Source organism: Simochromis diagramma, unplaced genomic scaffold, assembly GCF_900408965.1.
Source record: "Simochromis diagramma unplaced genomic scaffold, fSimDia1.1 OVJJ01000802.1, whole genome shotgun sequence".
Lineage (NCBI taxonomy): Eukaryota > Metazoa > Chordata > Actinopteri > Cichliformes > Cichlidae > Simochromis > Simochromis diagramma.
The window spans coordinates 9119061-9140332 of NW_024387492.1; the positions used below are offsets into that span (position 1 = coordinate 9119061).

The 21272-nt window shown below is 36.4% G+C and overlaps 2 protein-coding genes across 8 annotated transcripts in view; one reads left to right on the forward strand and one right to left on the reverse strand.

The window, feature by feature from the left end:
- The window catches only part of ylpm1 (YLP motif containing 1), a 41346-nt gene extending 23039 nt beyond the window's left edge, over positions 1-18307 (forward strand). For 5 of the 6 annotated variants that reach the window (XM_040018147.1, XM_040018150.1, XM_040018148.1 and 2 more), the window contains 4 exons: positions 9639-9690; positions 10879-11006; positions 11437-11620; positions 12081-13457. In XM_040018147.1, the coding sequence (XP_039874081.1) occupies positions 9639-9690; positions 10879-11006; positions 11437-11583 (327 nt within the window). In that variant the 3' untranslated portion in view covers positions 11584-11620; positions 12081-13457. Of the gene's footprint in view, positions 1-9638; positions 9691-10878; positions 11007-11436; positions 11621-12080; positions 13458-18056 lie in introns of those variants that run through there. The other variant, XM_040018153.1, reaches the window with a different exon arrangement.
- LOC120725330 (prospero homeobox protein 2-like) lies at positions 14481-21132 on the reverse strand. 2 transcript variants are annotated; one of them, XM_040018155.1, is made up of 6 exons: positions 20790-21132; positions 20372-20523; positions 19227-20277; positions 18605-18706; positions 17989-18183; positions 14481-15130 (listed from the first exon to the last, which is right to left on the reverse strand). In XM_040018155.1, exons 3-6 carry the CDS (start codon positions 20250-20252, stop codon positions 14963-14965), a joined length of 1491 nt encoding a protein of 496 aa, XP_039874089.1. In that variant the 5' UTR covers positions 20253-20277; positions 20372-20523; positions 20790-21132; the 3' UTR covers positions 14481-14962. The 2 variants fall into 2 exon arrangements, with proteins under 2 accessions (XP_039874089.1, XP_039874088.1); XM_040018154.1 differs by having other exon boundaries at positions 19227-20523.
- Between the last annotated feature and the right edge of the window lie 140 nt (positions 21133-21272).

Here is a 21272-nt window from a genome sequence, read left to right on the forward strand (position 1 = left end):
TACAGTCATAAATGTAAAAAAAATAGAGCTTTTGAAAAAATTATAGTTGCTTTTCCCGTTTTCTTCATTTTTCCTACATTTGACTACATTTCGCTTCTCAGCTTCAACCCCTCTTTTCTCAGTCTAGTACTCTGACTTACTTCTTCAGACTTATGCATCTCGTCTCCTTGCTTAGTTTTCTGTTTTCACACACACACACAGTTTGCTTGGCTAAGTAGCATCACCTGGGATGAATTAGAAAGCACGCGTCTGTTTTTCTGTGCGCATAAACTGACTGCTATAAAGACAAAGGAAAAGGATGTGCATCTTAAAATAGCCTTAACTTAAATACAAGAAAAGCTACACAGAGTAAAATAGAAACAGTCCATCAGCTTAGTAATAGGTCTGGATTTGGGTCCAGACTGCAAGTGTATTCTCTCATGCTGGTTTTTCTGAAGTAGCACAGGCAGTCTTGGGTAAAAAGACTGACTTTAGTTAAATATATTTTAAATGGCATGATAAAGTTCCCAACTAAACCTATCCTGCTTGGAGTAGGAAATGGCTCATTCAACAACACTAAAAACAGTCAATATTAATAATTACATAAAAATATCTTAATAATTTTTTTAATTTTATTTCTTCCATTATAATATAAAGATGAGCTCCTGTCCCATGTTGTTAACTGAGACAGTTAACATGTGTGGTGTTAGAGCAGTTAGCAGGCTTTGGGGGATAATTTCATTCCAAACTACTTTTTCAAATATTTTGTTTAGTGGTTTTTGTTTTATTATTTACCCTTTTTGTACTTTTTATGGCTTTTAGTAGTTTTATGAAATGAATTATGAGAGATTTATCCTGCTGAATTGTTAATATTAGTTCATATGTATTGTGATTACATATTGAAAATTTTCCAGTGCAGACCATTTTTATGCAGGTGTTTTCTCCTTTGTGTGCATATGTCATAATTATAAACTTGACAGATTTTTTTTTTTTGCATGTGGCTTCATTTTATTGATACTGAGATGATTTTAATTTATGTAAATAACTTCATGAATAAAGAAAAAAAGAAATTCTAAATATCCCTTAAATTCTAAAATATTAAAGTAACAGACACTATTGCGGTTGTTGTAATGCTAGCATGTATGCAGCAAGTTTAAAAATCCAATGTTATATAGGACTATGTCATTTTACGAAATATTATTTATATTCAGTTAGTTTTGTTCTTATTTATTTAAATATTGTTTGATACTTAAACCACCAGGTACTCATTGATTTATCTGAGTATGGTCTATTATTTATGAGATTAAAAGATAAAAATATGGATTGTGCAGAAATGTGCAGTCTGTCATAGGACAAGCAGAAAAAAAAACTAATGTGTAAGGCTGTTTTGACCACTTCAGTCCTGCAGTCCCACACAAAACCTGTGTTATCTTTTTTTGCTGTCTTGTCAAACTAAGATTAACAGTCTATGTAAACTGCAGGTCTCAAACTGCTCTGACATTGAATCAAATTGGGTCACTTTGAAGGGCCGCCATGTTTGTTTTATTATCAGAGCTGTCACTGTAAAATTAAGTTCTTTACATTTTTGTTGATAAATGCTTGGAGGTGAGACATCTAAACTTCAGAGTTAATTTGAAATAAACAAAACATTTTAAATTGTTTTTACTTAACCTCCTGAGACCCTATGTGCACATTTTAGCTTTTCTGCACTTTACACTTCATTCTGCTCAGTGTTTTTGGTACATTATGTGCTATGTACAACTAACATTTTGAATTTAGATTTCATTCTTAAATTATATATTGCGATGTTAGTACAGAAGATGTAGCTATGGGAAAGTATTTAATCAAATTTAACAGACTTCTCAGATATCAAACTGTGTGTGACAGCTCACCTGTCTAAAGTGAAGTATACAAAATTCTGACACATCTAGTCTCCATGTTAAATATAATTTATTATAAATAGATAATGAAGTTACTACAGTTGTGCAAAAACATAAGCTTTCTTGTTTGGAAACCCCGGTGGGATTTATCCTGCTGCTGGTATCTAAGAAGAAAAGGTCAAAGACTGCTTTAAAAAGCTGGAAGCAACCAGCTAACTTCAGTTTTGGATTGTAGCCCAATCAACAGTTTAACAGACTCATTAATTCAACCTGTGACAAACTCTGTTTTTGTATGGTGTTGTAACTTGTGATTTAAAGACAATTCAAACAGTAATAGTAAGAATTCTAGAGCAGAGTGGATGAGGGGAAAAATTGTCTCTTAATTTTATCTTTTAATATAACAGGATCCTGGCTTTGAGGTGAGATTACAGATGCCATATGCGAGTGTTTTACTGTAGTTTTTTTCCCCCTCTTGTTCTTTTTTTCAAGCATCTTGAGATGCAGGTGACAGTGGTCCTCTTGATAGAATTTAGTCCAAGTTGGGGGAGCTTTTAGGATTTATGTGTGAAGCGTGGCTACCACCCTGAGCACCAAAAAACTTCTTTGTATAAATGGTATTTGAAATGTAGTTTTCCTTAAAATAAGCCATAAAAATCCAGTTTCAATCATACAAATACAATTTGCTATGAAAGGATAGTCATCTAACAAAACATAGATAAAATGTACTCTACACACATTATAGAGGCTGGGTACTGGCTCATAGGAAAGCCAGATGTACACAATATTTGATAAGCTTCCACACAAAGCCCACACCTTACCTGCAATGACTCACACTTTGGCAAAGCCAACAGTGTTCTGATATCAAGCATACCCAAAGTACACAACCATTATACAACAGCTGCAAAGCATTGTTATTATGAAAGACATCATTTACAGAAGAATATCTGCCACTGCCAATTATATAAGTAAATCCAGGACATCAGATCATCACGCAACAACTAATATTAGGCTAATGTGTATTTAAAGCTATAGTTGGTGAAAAAAGGATAAGCATAAGAGAATGGATGGATGTTCTTAATCTCATTCTTGTACTCCAAAAGTGCTTTTTACTTGTGATTCACTGATGACGCTTTTTTATCATGTGTATCTCCAGTCACTGGAGATACTTGGGCCATCATCAAGTTAACTGTAGCTGCTACAGTTAACTTGAGTGCTCATTTTTTCTCCTGTTCATCCGTCTGTTGTCAGTTTATTCCTAGAATTGAGGGCAACCTCAAGTCCAGTTTGGAATTACGTTTGGATTTCCAAGCTGTCTCTTGTTGGATTGGTCTCTTGTGGAGGTACTGTGAAAAACAGATGTGAGCAAGTGTGCCTTAAAAAAAACAAAAAAACAAGAAGAAAACATTGACATCCCTTAAGACAGGGGTCTGCAACCTTTAACACCCAAAGAGCCACTTGGATCCGGTTTCCACGCAAAAGAAAAGACTGGGAGCCGCAAATACTTTTTGAAATCTAAAATGAAGATAACACTGTATATATTGTTTTTTTGTTTTTTTTACCTTTATGCTTTGTGTGAACAACTAAAGTAAGTAAGTAAAGTTTATTTATTAAGCGCTTTTCACAGACAGGCAGTCACAAAGCGCTGTACACAAATATTAAAATAAACAATACAATCAATAGACATTATACACAATGTAAAAGATCAAATGTAAATAATGTAAATAATGTAAAGAATATAAAATACGTAGATCAACAAAAGGCTTGTTTGAAAAGAAAAGTTTTTAACTGCTTTTTAAAAGAATCCACAGAGCAACTAAGGTGTGTTGCTTGTGAAATCCATGAAGTGCTACAGAGAAAATTAAATTTTATTTATGTAATTAACACATTTTGAACTCTTAAAAGAAATATAACAAAAGGAAAGACACCCAGCTGAACTAAAATGATCCATGTAGCAAACAAAAACTGTTGTGAGCCACCACCTTTATATCGCCTTTGGGCTTTTGGAGCCTTGACCTGACTTTTAAAAAAATAATTGGGAAAAAAAGCACTATGCTGCCTAAATATTAGGGGTGCAACGATACACAAAATTCACGGTTCGGTTCGATACTTTGGTGTCACGGTTCGATATTTTTTCGATACAAAAAAAAATGTTCATGCCTTTTTAATTTGTCATTTATTAAATTTTCACGGCACATTCCGCACCACATCTCTGTGCGTTCATCATTTGTTTGAAGCCAGCTCACCTCCTGCAACTACTTTTCCAAGAATACGTGTTTCTTTTGTGGTTCGGACTCCTGACATTTCTTTGGAGGTGGAGGAACACCACAGTAATTGCTTAAAGGAGCTTGCTTCTTCGACATCTGTAAGAGTTCTAAACAAATGTCTGTCCTCCTCCTGAAAATCTTATGTACGCAAACACACTTTGCAACTTCTTATATTGTGCACGTTTTTTATTTTGACAGCGAATGCGCACCTGCGGACCACTTATGTGCAGCCCTGGTTATTTAGCTCGTCATATTGCAGCCACAGAAATTCTTTTGTCCATGAAACCATAAAGCTGCCCTTTCTTTTTGCCTTATAGTCTGATTTGTCATAACTTTTCCGTTTTGTGGTAAGCTTTTCTTTGGCTGTCACTTCTTCACCCTGACCTGTCTTATTTGGCTCAGCAGAACTGAAATGCTTTTACACGCTCACTCACATAAGCTCAGCGATTCTCTGCGCGATCAACCTCTCACATGTTTAAGCTTGCTGCGGGAGATTTCACTTGTCATGTTTGCATAGTAAGCTAATGATTGATAAGACGATGTCAGAGGAATTGGTGCGCAAATTATCATCACTCACCAAAAAGTGCTGTCGCTCTCTATACACAGTTCGCGCGATTGCAAAGTGAAAGCAAAAAACAAGCGCAAATTCAAACGCGATTTCAATATGTCACATATTGACAGTGGCTCACTGATGCCAATGACATAATTACCCAGCTAACGAGCTACCACGGATCGCCCTGTGCATGGGGCTGGACGGCCAACACGTTAACGAGCTAACTGCGCTAACACACTAGCTCCCACCCATGTAATTGAGCATTGCGTGGAACATCCAACATACTGTTTTACTTTAGTCCATGACGCGCTTACCTTCAGGGTCATACACATGAAAACCAAAATAGTTCCAAACGCCAGATCTGAATGAGGGTGGGGGAGGTTCAATTTGCCATGTTGCAAGGAGAGCTTAGCTTCTGTCTTGCTAGCTTGCCCTGCGCTCAGTGAATCTGCGTTCGACTACTCCGCCTAGGCTGCACTGTCGAGCGCAGATCCACTGAGCGCTCAACACAGACAGCATCGTCAGAAGGAAAGTTGATAAAATAAGTTAAAAATTTTGTATTGTTCGATACATATGCGTACCGAACCGAAAGCACTGTATCGAACGGTTCAATATCGATAAGAGTATCGTTGCACCCCTACTAAATATGTATTTTACCTGGTTAATGTGTGTGGCGGGGCGTGGTCTGCAGTGCCGCTGCATGGGAGTCGGACGCACCTGAGCTGCACCCGCAATCACGCCTCGCCGCCTTAAAGTCTGTGCTCTCTCTGCTGTTGTGTTGTCGGGCTGTGAGCTGAAAAGCTACAGCTGGCTGTATGCGTACAACAACCATGTAGGGCTGCACGATTTTGCATAAAATGAGAATCACGATTTTTTTTGGCTTAGAATTGAGATCACGATTCTCTCATGATTCTCTTTTCCAGTATAAATATTTATTGCACTTATTAACTGCACATCAACTTCGTAACAGTTGAGACTGAACATAAAAACAACAAATGTCTCACATTTTGTTGTTGCCGCAAAATGTTGTACTGCTTGAAATTCCGTCTCCACCGTTGCTCGACACTGCGTGTATAGAGCAGGTAGTGCAACAATAGAAAAATAGTTGCAGCACAGCACTGTGTAGCGTTTGTCTAAGGTGTTGATCATTTTCCTAAATCACTCGTTTTGCACAGTGTTGATGGGAGCCATATCTTTGGTCAGGTGATAAGTAATAGCCTCCGTAATTTCTTTGTGCCTGCGGGAGCTCGACGGGTATAGGGAAGCGCTGTATAAGGTTCCCGTTATTGATGTTTGGGTGGTTGACCGGGACGGATTTTCTCCTGTCACTTTCTCGTCATCCCTGACGTGCTCTCGGTTGTTTTTTCCCTGCTAATTTTAGCAGCCAGCTTCTGTATCACGTGGTATAAGGCTCCGCCCTTGTCATTTGTTGAGCAGGAAGAGTGAGCGCTTGTTTTCATGCAGATTACGTCCCGGATCAAAATGCGGTACAATCGTCGTCTTCTTTTTTTTTTTTTTTTTTTTTTTTTTTTTTTTTTGTTTTAATAAATCGTTGTCATTTGGAAATGAGATCGCACATAAGTATGAATCGAGATCACGATTTTCTAACGATTAATCGTGCAGCCCTACAACCATGTGTGAAAAGTGGTCAATAAAGAGATGCTGAAAAGCATGTTCATGTAAACATCGTCGGGTCTGCCGCGATATGTTTACAATGAGACTTCTGGTCCCGAACCTCTGCGCACAGCGCCTGCAAATCGGGGCTTTCATCTTTATGCAGGACTGTGAGCTGTCATCTGTGAGGCGTGAGCGATGTTTGTTTTTAACATGGTGGAGAACAGCTGCCGACATACTATGGATCTGAAGATCCAGCTACCCGGGGTCCGGCTTCCGCGAGTGTGACGCTTATTTTGAGCAATGAAAAAAATAATAAGATATAATTTTATTTTTAAATTTCAAAATCACAATAATCTTCCAATTTAGAACTACAAGTTAAAAAAAGAACTAAACACAAATAAAATACACTTGAGCTAAATACTTCTAATTTAATTTCACAAACCACCCGGAGCCGCAAAATAAAGACTAAAGAGCCGCGGGTTGCCGACCCCTGCCTTAAGACATCGAGCCCCAGGGTCTTTTGTATTTCACAAATAGGCTTTTTGGGGTAACTGCATACAAGCTCAAATTGACCCTAAAATGGTTAATGCAATGTGCCTATGTTAGGTTGAGCAACAGAGGTTTGTGTATTTCCCTCTTATTTACTATTTGTTAAACGTCAACTTTAACCAGAAATGTAAAGGGAAAAAAATCACTTTGTAAAACTGATGATTGTCTTTTGGGCAAAGGCCAAATTATCTTAAAACCCTGCAGAAAGCTGACATGTTCAAATGCCATCATATCAAATGAAGACAAATACCTGAGCTATTTTATTTTCTTTTAAAAAAAATATTTTATCTAATTTAATCGTCGAACAAGGAATACGTTCACATTTTTTAAAAAAGGAATATGTATATTTTGTCACGTTTTTCTTTTTTTTGTGATATTTGAGATGATGGGGATATGTTAAAAAAAATCTTCAATTAAAAAGAGGTTCCTCTAAAATGATACTAATCCTAAAGCCATCAGTGTGCCAGTTGCATTTTAACTTTTCCAAAAAACCCACGGCACTTGGGCCTTTCACAGGGTAATGCAGCAAAATAAATAAAAGATAAGGATTTGTACAAGTCTGCAGTGATCGAAAACTTGATCTCGTAGGTGAATATACTTGAGGATGTTGGTAATCAATCGCATATAACATGTTTTTGGTGTTTTTGATTACATTTCACAGAAAACAAAATCTGTATGTTTGATTTTTTTCCTTTCGATTCCTTTCCTTTCCTACAAAGCATTCAGTAACTGCTGCAGGGTAATATAAGCAGTACTTTACCAGTATTTTGAATGTTTTAAATAACATTTTAAAATTGCATTCATTCAGTGACTTCAGTAGGTAATAATAATAATAATGTGCAACTAAAAATCAAAACAGATGTCAGTTATAATTTATATATATATCATTTCTATTTTTTGAACATTGTTTGCTGTTAGGAGGGATGCACTCAATGGTCATATTAGTACTGACCTCAGCGTTTAACTCTTCCAAAATGCGGGTTACAAATGGGTAAAATCATTAAAAGTATCCTACGGAGCCCATGGAACTGTTGCGGAAGGCATCACCAATAACATTACAAAGAGATGAAATTGATATTGAGCAGAATTGAGTTCATTTTGTTGGCGTTATGCAAATGTTTCCCTGTTGACGTAGAAAAGTCATAAAAGAAAAGCCTGATGTTTTCAAGCAGTATTTTCTGTGGGAGAAAAAAACTGCACCAGAGTGCTGGTGTTATTTTGGTCCCTGTAACTTTGCAGTTAAATAGTTAGACACATAAGTTTTAACACATTTGTTGATGTTGTTGAAGTTTTGCAGAGGTGAATTCTGATAAAGAAATCCAAACAAGCCAGCAACCAAGTGTCTTCAATAAATAACACATGTTAAATTCCTACATGCCAATGTTGTCATGCATATGCCATGTGGAATTAAACAGTCAGATTTTATCATACTCATTTGCAGGGTGATTTCCACACTTATATAATGGATTTGACATTTTATGTTTTTGAAAATAGAAAAACTACTTAAAAAAACACCTTGTTACAATCATTAAACGCAGTATTCACAACATGTGAACTAATTCTGATGCTTTATCTTTTTATAATACGTATGGTTGGTCAAGGTTAAAAACACATGTTTTTATTGTTGTATTTGTTGTAACTTTTGCTGCCATGATGGCCAGTTCTCTCTTGAAATGGAATTTAAATCTCAATGAGACTTTCACCTGGATAAATAAAGGATAATAAATTGTTTAAAAGTAAAGGTCCTTCAAAACGGTTGATATAGTAATCAAAGCAATGCAATCAGTTAAAATGACAAAGCATGCATTAAATATGCGCCTCATGATCTCAGGACCCTCAAAATTCAGACATTACAATTTTTTAGTGAAATGGCAAACATAGTTCACAATCTCATGCTAGAGAAGATGATCTGAACAAGTTCCCGATGCCTTATATTAAATAATTTACCGCTTGTCATCTATAAAGTTAAGCAGTAAAAAGATGCTCTCTCAGTCTCTTTTAGGTGATATACTAACATTATAAGCGCTATTGTTCAGTCTAACAGAAATGACTCCTTCAGAGATTAACAAACAATCCTGAAATTAATAATTAAATAGTGGAGTTCGAGCAATTTGCTGTTGCTAGCCAAATATCCTTTTTATTTTAATGTTTTTTTTTTTTTTTTTTAAAATTTGTTTATTTTGTTTTAAAGGCCAGCTAACTACACAGTGATGTTACAGCAGGGAACCTCATTCATGATGATTTCATGTTTGGTAACGAAAGATCTCTACACACTAAAGCCTTTTCACAAGTAGTACTACTGCAATCTAAGAATCAAGAACCTTTGTTCTTTGTAAATTTAGTTATAGGTTTATCAGTGTGTGTGGAATTGAATTGATTTGAAAAAATTACATGTGAAATGTGTTCCAATCACATGATCATTAGCAAACTTCTCTCTCTAGATTCAGTAGCGCTCTGACTGTTGTTAAATGAAGTTTGTGTTCACCAAAGCAGAGCACAGTTGTCCATTTTTAAGCCGGTAACAGAAAACAAAAGACTCAGTGTGAACACGTCTCACCTTGCAATCAAATTCAATTAAACTCCGTGCATGCCATTGTTAGTAGTTACTGTATGTCTTTACCAAGTATTGTACCAAGTTTCACCCTACAGTTGTGCTTGTTTTTGTGTCTTATAACCTCTGATAAACCAGTTTCCTGTCTTTTCAGCCAACCCCTTTCCCCACTTTCTCCACCCTTCCCTTTTCCCCCTGTATCACCCTGACGTTTAACCATTGCAGTGTTTCTTTATGTAATATAGGGCTACATTCCAAAAAGCAAATGGGAGATGGACACATCAGAGGCAAAACTTGGTAGGTATTTATTTTTTAATGATGATCCAGTCATTTGCCTTTGTCATATAGAGCCTTCTGCATCATTAAAATGTGTTTTAAGTGTCATGTAGCGAGATCTGTGAAGTCGTGTGTGTATGTTTTGTTCTTTTTTTCCTGTTTCTATTGTGAACTTTGTTTGATTGATGCGATTCTTTTGCATTTTGATTGAGTCACTGGTGGACTTGGTCAAGTTACTGGTCTAATGCTTTGTTGCTGATGAAAAGCAATAATAGTTTCAACTGGTTTCTATATCCCACTAAAGACCAACCAACAGCCAAACCTCATCATTATTAAAACTGCATATAGGGCATACAGCAAATAAAAAAATATTTTAAAATTCTTTTGGGGGGGGGGGTTTAAACGGGTGTTTTAGCTTTATATCTACATATAATTCTTTAGGAGCGTACAATTTTGGTGCTCTGAAGGGATTTATTCAGAAAAAGTTTGAGTCAAAGCTTCTTTTGGCTGCTCCTTTATTGATGAGGGGTCACCACAGTGAGTAGCTACCTAATGTTTAATTTGTTTAATCTCCCAAAGGGATTTGAGTCTCCTCCCAGCATTGAACTGGGGATCTTTTGCGCTTGTTAGTACATTAGAGTACACCGTAAACCATAAACCAGTTTATGAATTATGCTTATAGAGAGAGAGAAATTATTTGATAGGACTTGTACAGCTGTTCTTCATTTAGTTGAGCAGGTGTTTTGTTAGATGAGGCTTATGGTGTTATAATCAATAACAGCACAGTACCTCCAGGCTGATCAGATCTAGTACAAACCGCTATTTATGTTGTTAGCATGTCAACAGGAAACAGTCAGTTACTGAATGAGACATGGGCTGCTGTTTCTGTAAGAATACCAGGAAAGCGCCTTAAGTTGTTTCCATTGTGACTGTAAATTTAAAAAAAAAAAAAAAAAAAAAAAAAGGTTAAATTTTAAATAAAGACCTCATTTCTCTTTAAGTTAAAAAGACACATTATAGACTAATTCTTTGAATAAAAAAGATCAGGTCCTGGATCATCGTTTTATGGAGCAATGATAAAACAGATGTTACTAGTTGTCTCATAATTTTATTTTATTTTTTGATAAATGAGTGATACCTTGTTGAGGTTTTATGTTGTTTTTATGGGGGAGTAGAGGTAAACTGAACGGTAATCTTCAATTTAAACAGACAAGTTGGATGGTCTGGGGAGTGGCGGGAAGAGGAAGCGTGAAGGCGAACATATGGCAGGCCTCGAAGACTACCTACAGCTGCCAGATGACTATGCCACACGCATGTCCGAACCTGGAAAGAAGAGGGTAAAATTTGACCTGACCATCTATGAGTGCATTTGTTTTTTAGTGAGGAAAAACCAAAAGTTCAGGGTTGTTTTTTCCTTACCATTTCTAAGAATGCACTGATACAACAGCTAGCAAATCAGCAAATATGACCTTTATCAATATCAGAGGCTGATATGTATATTTATGTCAGGTGTGAGCTGGCTACATGTTTAAACATGCATTTAAACAGTGAACGTCAGTTCACTAATAATTAAAAAAGAAATATAATAGAAAACTGAATTATTTTTGGCATTTATTTCACAGTTGGTGTGTCCCTAGTAGTTTCTATGATACTGAATGTTCAAAGATGTTACTGAATTATCTGAAATCATTTACCCATTTCTTGTTCATAACATGATATCCTGGGTTTCTCCCTGGTTTTTTTGTTTGTTTGTTTTTTTTCCCAAAGGTTCGATGGGCTGATCTTGAAGAGCAAAAGGATGCAGATCGAAAGCGTGCTATCGGTTTCGTGGTGGGTCAAACGGACTGGGAGAAAATAACAGACGAGAGTGGCCAGCTGGCACAAAGAGCTCTCAACCGTACCAAGTATTTCTAAGAAGATAATCTTACACTTTTTTTGGTTTCAGTGAAAGGTTCGTATTTTTCCTATTCATATTGTTCAGGTTGTTAGAAAAATTGTAGATGATGTTTGTGGCTATTAAGTCATAATATTCTACAATTTAAAATATTTTAATCAGAATGTTTAATGACTCAAATGAGAAGTTTGAGGGAACTTCTTTTGTATCAGTAATATTGGAAAATATACTGAGAGAAATATTTGGTCAATCAGCCAGCCATTTTCCCTGAAAAAGATTCGACTTACCATTTCCAAAGTAATCTTATTGAGTTTGATCGGGAGCATACAGATTAAGAATGACTTATATGAGAATGCAGGTAACACTATTATCTTCTGTATTTAACAGTAGTTAACAGAATGCCATAAAATACATGAAATTTCATTGTTTTAATGCAGTCCTTATTGTCACATAAAACAAATAAACTTGAGTGAAATTTAACCGTGAAATTACCAATATCATGCTTTTCTTTCTGCAGGTGCCCAGAATGTGAAAACTGCTGAAGCTTACTGGCGATGAAATTTTGATCAGGGTGATTTCACCAGCTGTTATCTGTTTCTTATTACATTCATTATTACATATATTAGAGGCTTTTATTTCTCTGGATATAAATCAAATCAATATGTAGTTTATAATTCTCTGATACGTCTAGTCTTGCATCCTATCATTATTCTTATGTTTGGGTTCTTTTGCTGTTTTATACTCTTCCTAATTCATGTACTGTATACCTGTAGCAATGTTTCTTGGTCCATCCATAGTTTTAAAAGAGACAATAAAAAACACAATCTAAACTTTCTGAGTCTTACTGAATTTATCAGGTGGGTTTTATGATCTACATATTTTGTATAAAATTGTATTTTGTTAGAAATGACCATGTAGATCAGTTGACCTACTTTGATTTTCACATGGCATTTTCTCACACAAAAGCTTTAACACTTTGGATTGCTTTACCCAGTGTCTTTACAACATCTTTAGAAATAGCTGATGACCAGTTTGAAATTGGACTGTTGGCAGCATCTGTTGAAATGGTTTACAGTGCATCCTTAACCCTGAAACAGACAAAAAAACCAAACAAACCCAAATTGTCAAAATATGGAAGAACATTTTGTAAGGGAAAAATCAGTCCACTCTGGGTTTGGGGTTCTTAGATGTCCCGTTTTTAAAAATTTTCTGTTACTGTTTTTTGTTTTGTTTTTGTTTATTTTTTTTAATTATTAGAAAAACAAAACAAACAATTCTGATATTTTTTTTTTTGCACTCAAAGTCAAAATAAGATGTTGCCTGTACCACATTTTGATTACTATACCCTCACTGGCCACCTCATCCCTGTTACTAGTACTTGGTTGGGCTTCAATTTGCCTTCAGTTCGTGCACATTTTTTCAGCTGCACATCCATAGTGGAGTCTCCCGTTCTACCGCTCCCATTCTGAAGGTGCTCTATTTGATTGAGATCTGGTGAATGTGGAGGTCATTTTAGTATAGTAAACGTGTCATGTTCCATAACCAGTGTGAGATGCTTTGAGCTGTTTACATGGTGCATTAGCCACCAACACATAATGGGTACACTTTGGTCATAAAGGGAAGGACAAGGTCAGTAACAGTACTCGGGTACGTCTGGCATATGAACAGTGCTCATTTAGTTCTAATAGCCCTTTTCCATAAGTACCTACTCAGAACAACTCAACATTTTTTTTAGGGTTTGCCATTAGGTCATAGTACCTGATATCAGGTACTTTTATAGTACCTACTCAACTGGGGTTCCAAGCGATCTGAAAATGTGACATCAACACGCTGCATGCCACTGATTGGCTAGACAGGGACGTCACTTGATAAGTCATGAGAGAAACTCCTTCACGAAAATCAAACCCACCATTTTTGAAATCCAGCAACGATGGAAATGGCTACACAGAAACAACACTCAGAGTCTAACGAAAAGCCACAGACTGACTGCAGGTGTACCATTGTCTTGATGTCCACCTTTGTTGTGGCATTCCGTGTTGCATACAAATGGCGTTCAACCGCATTTGTATAATGATCGTACGCACATCAGACGGTACTCTGTTGTCATGGAAAACAAATTGTCAAGCTCCAACTTCTGACTCTACCATCCCAATGTCGCACCAGAAATCAAGGCTTATTGGACTCATTGGTCTTCTCCTTTCCAATTTAGGTGAGCCTATGTAGCATCAGTTTCCTTTTATTGACTTTAAGAAGTGCCACCCGATGTGGTCTTCTGCTGCTGTAGCCATTCTGCTTCAAGGTTCAATGTGTTGTGTGCTCAGAGATGTTTTTCTGCATTCCTTGGTTTTGACACATGGTTATTTGGGGTTACTTCATAAACCCTAGTGATGGTTATGTGTTAAAAACCCCAGTAGATCAGCAGTTTCTGTAGTACTCAGACCAGCCCAATTGGCATCAACAAACATGCCACATTTAAAATCCCACTTTTTCTCACTCACATTTTTGACTTCAGCAGGTTTGACCATTTCTACATGGCAATTAGCTGATTAGATATTTGCAATAATAAGCAGTTGAACAGTTGTACCTAGTAAAATGGCTTCTTAGTGTGAAATGTATAGTTTCCCAAACTATTTTGCTTTTTTTTTGGCCCCTGTTTGCTGTTGAAATCAAGCACATCAGGATTTTATTTTTTATTTTTTTACAATAAATTTAATCTGGATTACCGACATTGTTACTGGAGTAACTGAAGGACACAACAAGGATCGACAGTTACAAACAGACAAATCACTTCTGATGAAGGATTAAATTGGCTTTGGACCATTGGTTGAAGTGTGCCATGTGGTAAATGAATGGATGGATCCAGGTGGTAAGTATGGAACAAAGCAAGAAACTATTCCTTTTTGTATTAATCCTTTATTAATACTTTTTTAACTGGTTCACTGACATTGTAATTGTAGAATTGAAATGGTTTGTGTTCTATATATTTTTGTCATTTTGTTTGTATGTACAGTAATAAGTTCTGTTCCATCAATATTAAAGATTTTGTAAATTCCTGGTTTGGAATTTATTTTGTGCTTTTTACAGAAAACAAAGTGTGATCTGTGACTCGTCGTGTCAACAATAAAATATTTTTAATCATGTAAAATATGTATTGTTGCTATATAATATAGCAAAATACATGCATCTATCCAGCCAATGATGAAACAAAAACGATTGACAGTAGATATATATACACCCCACTGCCATCAGTATGGCAGAATCTACATTACTTTTCAGATGGCCAATCTTTGTTTTTAATTTAATAATAATAATTAAAGTATTTTTTTTCCTCATGAAGAAATGAGTAAGTCCACATTGTGACCGGTCACTGTGGCACATGATCATGATGTCTCCTGGTTCTTATACAGAGTGATGACTTTTGAATTCAGCTGGTACATCAGTGTCCAGTTTACAGATCACCTTGTAGATTGCCTTCTTCCAGGATGGATCACGATCTTTGCCCATTGAAATGGCAACGTAAAACTCTCTCAGTGTAATCTCAGCAACTTCCAGGAATCTGTCGGGCACCTGTGAATCCACACAAGAATTTCTTTAATGGGGGAGAGAGGGAATATCAGTCCTTTGCTGCCATTCTGTTCAGCCTGTCGTCGACAGATAGTGTGAATTGTATATGGCACTATATTTTAGATGTGACTCTAACCGAGCAAATTCAGGTAAGTAACAAATCAGGTCTTAGCACAGAGATTGAGAACAAAATTAAAGGAAGTGAAATGATCAAGAACAAATATTATTTTAGCAAGTTTCCCTGACACTGATTCAGCCTTGTCCCAAACTAAGGTTTATGGTCTGGGATCAGGATTAATCCATGTTTGGGAAACTGAACCAATGAGTATACAACTACCTGTGCTGTAATCAGCTTTTCTTATTTTGCAATGTGAACCTTTAAGTGTTTTAAACTACTGTCATGTAACAAAATAAAAGTGCATACACAAATTTTCCAAAATGGACCTGATAAGCAATGTTATGTTATTTAAAGATATGCAATTGTTAAATCTGGTGAAATTTCAAATGAATACAGCGAGAATATAAGTGATTATAATAACGGTGGGGTTTGGTATGGGTATTTTTTAACATTTAAAACATATGCACAAAGATTAAAATCTTATTTTGCACAAACTCATGAGAATATATTTGTGACGCCAAGAGTATTTGAACAACATGTCCAGAGTTTAAAGAAATGTATTTATTAGCAACAACACTCAATAAGTTCTATTGGTGGATTTAATGAACAGGTTTAGGACGTATGTATAACATCAGTTTTTCTTTTTCTAGCTGATGTACTTTATGTCACTAACAGCTGACACTAATATGTGAGATGGAATTGCAATACTTGCTGTGTAATTAGTGTTAACCATATATGGACTGTGCTAAATTATTATACAAAATTTCATTGTGCATAAAAAAAACTCCCTATTCGAATGGCAGTTATTAGTTTTACAGGTTTACTCAGTCCAGTTGCACAGCTAGCACAAGTATGTCTAATGAAGAATCTTTTTTTTCCTTTTCTTAACCAATCTGTTTGACATACTTGTAGCTCCTCTTATGCTTGCTTTGCTGTCTTTGTCTTCTCCCACTCAAAGCACAATTTATAGGTTTAATTTCTCTGTTACTCATTTGGAAATTAGAGGAATACTCGTGTTAAAGCTTAAAACAATTTCAGTTCCTGGAAAACTAATGAATAAAAAAATATAGATGAAAGTTCTTAGTTTTTAGTATTTGTATTTTAGTATATGTTTGTTTGGTAACATTGAAACAAACAATAACTAAACATTTTCAACAATTCCACTAAGCCTAACAACTCTGGTAATCACATGAAGGTGTAGATTTTATTAGGCTGATTCTGATTTCTATCAAATCATGCTGAAATTGTCTCAGCCTTTAAGATCTACACGGAAATGTGTTTTAATTTAAAAGTTGGACAATAAAGAAAAATAATGGTTGTTTTTATTTGCAGAAGTGGGAAATCATGTTGCTTCATTAAAACTCATCACAGTTTTTAATGGTTTAAGTCATACTGAGCACATATAAATGACTACAATCTGCTATTTAATTACCAGTGATTTAAGCTTCTCAGTACAAACAGTCATCATCAGGACGTTTTAGTCCATTGTACTGATCAGCTCTGTTCACAGTGCTGACATTTACTCTGTATTAATAAATGTGCATTTTCAAAGCAAATCTTTATTTAACATATTACTAAGTGCCCTGACTTATTTTTTTTCTTCAGTAAAGCTTGTCACAGCTGCTTCATCGAAGTGCAACACTCACATCAATATAACATATTAAACCTTTCTTTATATGAACTCTATGAAATAATTTGTGTCATTTGACCTTTTATGATCTCTGTGCATTAACAGCTCAACGTGGGCACATTATGAATTAGAAAAATAATCATCGTGACCGTCTGAGAGAAACCATAAGATCAGAATAGGTCAATTTCTGCTTTCTCTTCATCAGTAGTTACAAATTATTAGGTTGTTTACAGTTTTGCAAACTTAACATTAACTGGGTGAAACATAACGCTTAACATCTTACTCTCTTATCCTGTTTCACTGCAGTCAACTGTTCAATAAAGGAAAAAACACTATATTTGTACTATACATGGGTGAAAAAGACCTCTCCACATGGGGGTTAAATCAGACTGTAGAGAAAATTCTTACTTTGAAACATGCTTCTTGGGGGTTTTTTTTGTTTGGTTGTTTCTAATTATTGCGTATTTGCTGCAGTTTCACACAATTTGTACCATTTTCAGGTAAAGTTCACATTTTGGAAAGGTTAAATAAACATTTTACTCAACCCTTCAAAGCCTGAACGATTAAATAAATGCCAGAAATTTTTATTTATTTTTTTTTTTACAAAATTCTGGGGTATTTAACGAATCTATTATTAATTTTTTTTAAACTGAATTTAAATATTAATTTGCGTATATTTTTGAGTTTTAATTTGTTTTGTATTTGCTTTTAATATTTTTATTTATTTGTTTTCCAATTTAATACTTAGAAAAGCTTCTTATTTTGTATTTTTAGCAAATAAAAAAATCTCATGTATTAAATATGAAACACCAGGCTTTAAGGGGTTAAAAAAGAAAGAATGAGAATTACGTAACATCTACACAATATTAGTCATAATAATGTAATGAATCTTGGTAAGCTGTATTCCTTTATTACTTTTTCTGAAACCGATACGGCGACATAAAAAAGAGGAGCTGCAGATACAGTGGACACAGTACAGTGTTTCTAAAATAAAGATGATGCATGGTCAAAAATGAGGCTATAAATTAAGAAATACCTGAGTGACACCTCACGACTCGCTTTTAGGAAGCAATCAGTGTGTTAGAGTAAAACAAGTCCTCAGTTGTTCCTCACCTGGAAGTCGCTGGCTTTGTTGTAGTGCCTGTTGAGAGCCCTGAAAAGTTCTGATTCTCTCCCCACAGTCAGACCCCTCACGTCTGCCACTCCTTCGATGAGAGCGTGTCGAGCAAACTTCTCCATCTGGATGTAGTAAAACTCCCTGAAGTTACTGAACCACTTGATGAGCTGAGAGGTGATGGAGCGCGTGAACTGAGGAGGAAAGAAAGGTAAGTGAGCTTGTCAAATGTGACAATGAACGTTGTTGTTTTCTGATTTGTATGTTTTACAGTGCACACTACAATATGTGAAGCAAATAAAATCACCCATGAAACTATTTAACTGTCTTCTGTTTTTTTTTAAACACACTGTGAATTATATGATGTCGTCTTTGGTTTGTGGATTATGATGCTGAAAACGATGTAATAATAAATCCAGAGGTTACAGAGGACTCTTTGTATGTTTTCAGGTTGAGACTTTTCTCCCAAAATGGAAAGTAGCATCGCTGTTGCTCAAATGCAAAATGAAAGAAATTGTATAAATCTGTAAATTCAGCACATGTAACATGTTTTCTATTCTGTGAGAAGGACGATAACACGACGTGCAAGAATCCAACTTGCAAGCCATCTCTCACCTGTACATCATGGAAACACATCTTCAGCACAAGTGAACTCGGGTAGCGAGTGTAGAAAAACATAAGCTTTGCTTTCTTCAGATGGTTTGTGGTCAGACCCTCCTAAAATTCACCAGCGTTAAGGACAAAACGCAAAAACAAGATATTTTCTCTCCAAAACTGATTCATTTATAGCCAATATACGATGAAAATGTTGATTCCACAATGGGTAGGTTTATTGTCTTTTTCTTTAAAAGGGGTGGCTGGGAATCAGGAGGTCCAGCAGATCATTTACTAAGTAAATAAAGTTTATTTGTAAGTGCCTTTTAGGACAAAACCAGTCACAAAGTGTTTAAAAGAGGTATTAAAAACAGGGTCACCTACCGATTGGAAGGCCAGTGGTTCAATCCCTGGCTCATCAAGTCCACATGCCTCAGTGTCCTTGTTAACATACTGAACCCCAAATTAAATTGATGTGTTTCTGCTTGATAGAAAGTATTTAAATGAGACTTCTAGTACTTACAGTAAAGACTTTAAAGACATCTGCGTGAGATGCTACAGTATTCAGATATACTGGAGGTGTTCTGTCACTGCTAAGTGCTACTTAAAGCCACAGGTTAACACAAGAAATTAGAAAGGATACATTCAGCATGTACAGGTTGCTTTTCACCAGGCTATCAGACTCTGTCTTCACATGAGGGAGACCAGTGCTTTCCAAAATCACCGGATCTGCAGACACAGCGTGAGTCTGTGGGCTTCTCACAGATCTGGAATTGACCTTTGATCTCACTTTAACTGACTTCCAGCCTTCTTCTGAGTAACTGTCCTGTAGGCTCTTGAGAGCACGGTGATTCTTCTCTGATGCTTGAGATTCCTGCAGGGCAGAGTCAACGATGAGGAAATTTGGAGATTTTGGACGGTGGTGAGCTGGTAACCTGGATCTTTCCAGTTCGTGTTTTTGCACAACCAGAGACAGAGCTTCTGTTTGAACATCTGGGGTTTGCACCTCTGGAGTCCCACAACATGGAAGTCTCAACTTATCATCATCACTGCTCACCGATGGCTGAAGAGGCGTATCAGTCTCTACATTTTCCACTTCATATGGCGATGTCTGTAAAAGCGGCACACTTTTGAAAATGGAGTCAACGCTCTTGCTGACAACTCTGGACAACTCGTACTTTAGAACATCTGCCATTAGCCTTATTCTGGCCGGTTTGGATTGGAAGTAGTTCATCAATTTAACCTTCTTCCATCCTTGATATTTTAGACTCGAACTGCTCTCAAACTCACTGTACAAATCTGTAAACGCATCACCAGATGTTTTGATGGAATCATGGGCTTCACTCACTCCATCCAGGTGAGTAACCTTTGTTCTGAGCTGCCTGGGGTGCTGATGCTGGCTCTCCAGCTGCTTTCTTGTTACCTGGCTTTGAGCCGTGCTTTCCATGCGTTTCTGAAGGTAAGGTGCTTCTTGGTTCTTTTCGTCATTGTGCATGCAGTCAGTCTCTTTACGCTCCTTTGTTTTCATTTCTGTGTCGTACATATGAGTAGGGCTGGTCATACCTTTGATTATATTTTCTACTCTCGCACGCTTTGCTTGATGGCCTCTGTTCAGGTTCCAGTCATGGTGACCATAAGAAGTGGGTGCGGGAGACGGGTGTCTTCCCATGAATAAAGATCCACTGGTGCTGCCTCTGGATGAAGTAAGATCCAGTTGACTGGAATACATCAAACCAGCATCTGCACTGCTATAATGAGCACTATCTGGTAGTGTTTTCATGTTCTCACCTTCTCTGTGTAAGGTCAATGACACGCCTGACGAATCTGAGTTTGATAGCATGAGGTCAGGCTGAAAAGAGGAGAGATGCTCTGCAGCACAGCCATCCAGGCAGATGTTGCTGGAGGAATACATGGCTTTGCTCCAAACACAATGATTCATTCTGGTAGGGTTAAAAAGACAAAAGTAAAAAAAAACACTTATGAATAATAAAATGCATGCAAGTAATAGCAGGAAAGAGAACTTGGTACAGCTAGTGGAGACATCTTTCTCACATATACATGATATCCCTTTTTAGGTTGCAGGTTACCTCATTTTTAAAAAGTGTCTATTTAATTGAAATTAAACTAAATAAGTAAAAATACAAACAGATATTAAAGTATCATCAACATGGCATCCTTTTTACTCGATATGCAATATAAAACTTACCTGTCTTACAGCTCAGTGGAAGGGTGCAGGTCTGGGTCCTGGAGGAGGAAACTCGGTTATTTGTAGTGGTACAGCAGAGAGCGCTCCAGAAAGCAGGAGGTGTGTTCTAACATGTCAGCCTATCCCGTCCCCGTAACCTACCGCATTGTTAATAAACATATGAATCTTTGAAGGCTAGTAATGAATAAATTGTTACTTCTTTATGAGTGTATTCATTCATTGTGTCTGTTTTCTTGTTTCTCTAACACCGTGGTCTGCATGATGTGTTATCAATTATAAGTTGTTTTAGTATAGTTTGCAGACATGGTACAGTCCTGTTAAATAAATTATTTTCATTATGTTATAATAAGAAAAGCTAAATTTATTTAATTTTAATGACAATATTTAAAGGATTAAAGTTCATGGTGAGGCGAACTATGACCGGAGTGTGAGTAATATCCAGTCTGCTCCCACCGCCCGCTACGGTGGACCCCTCCAGTCCAG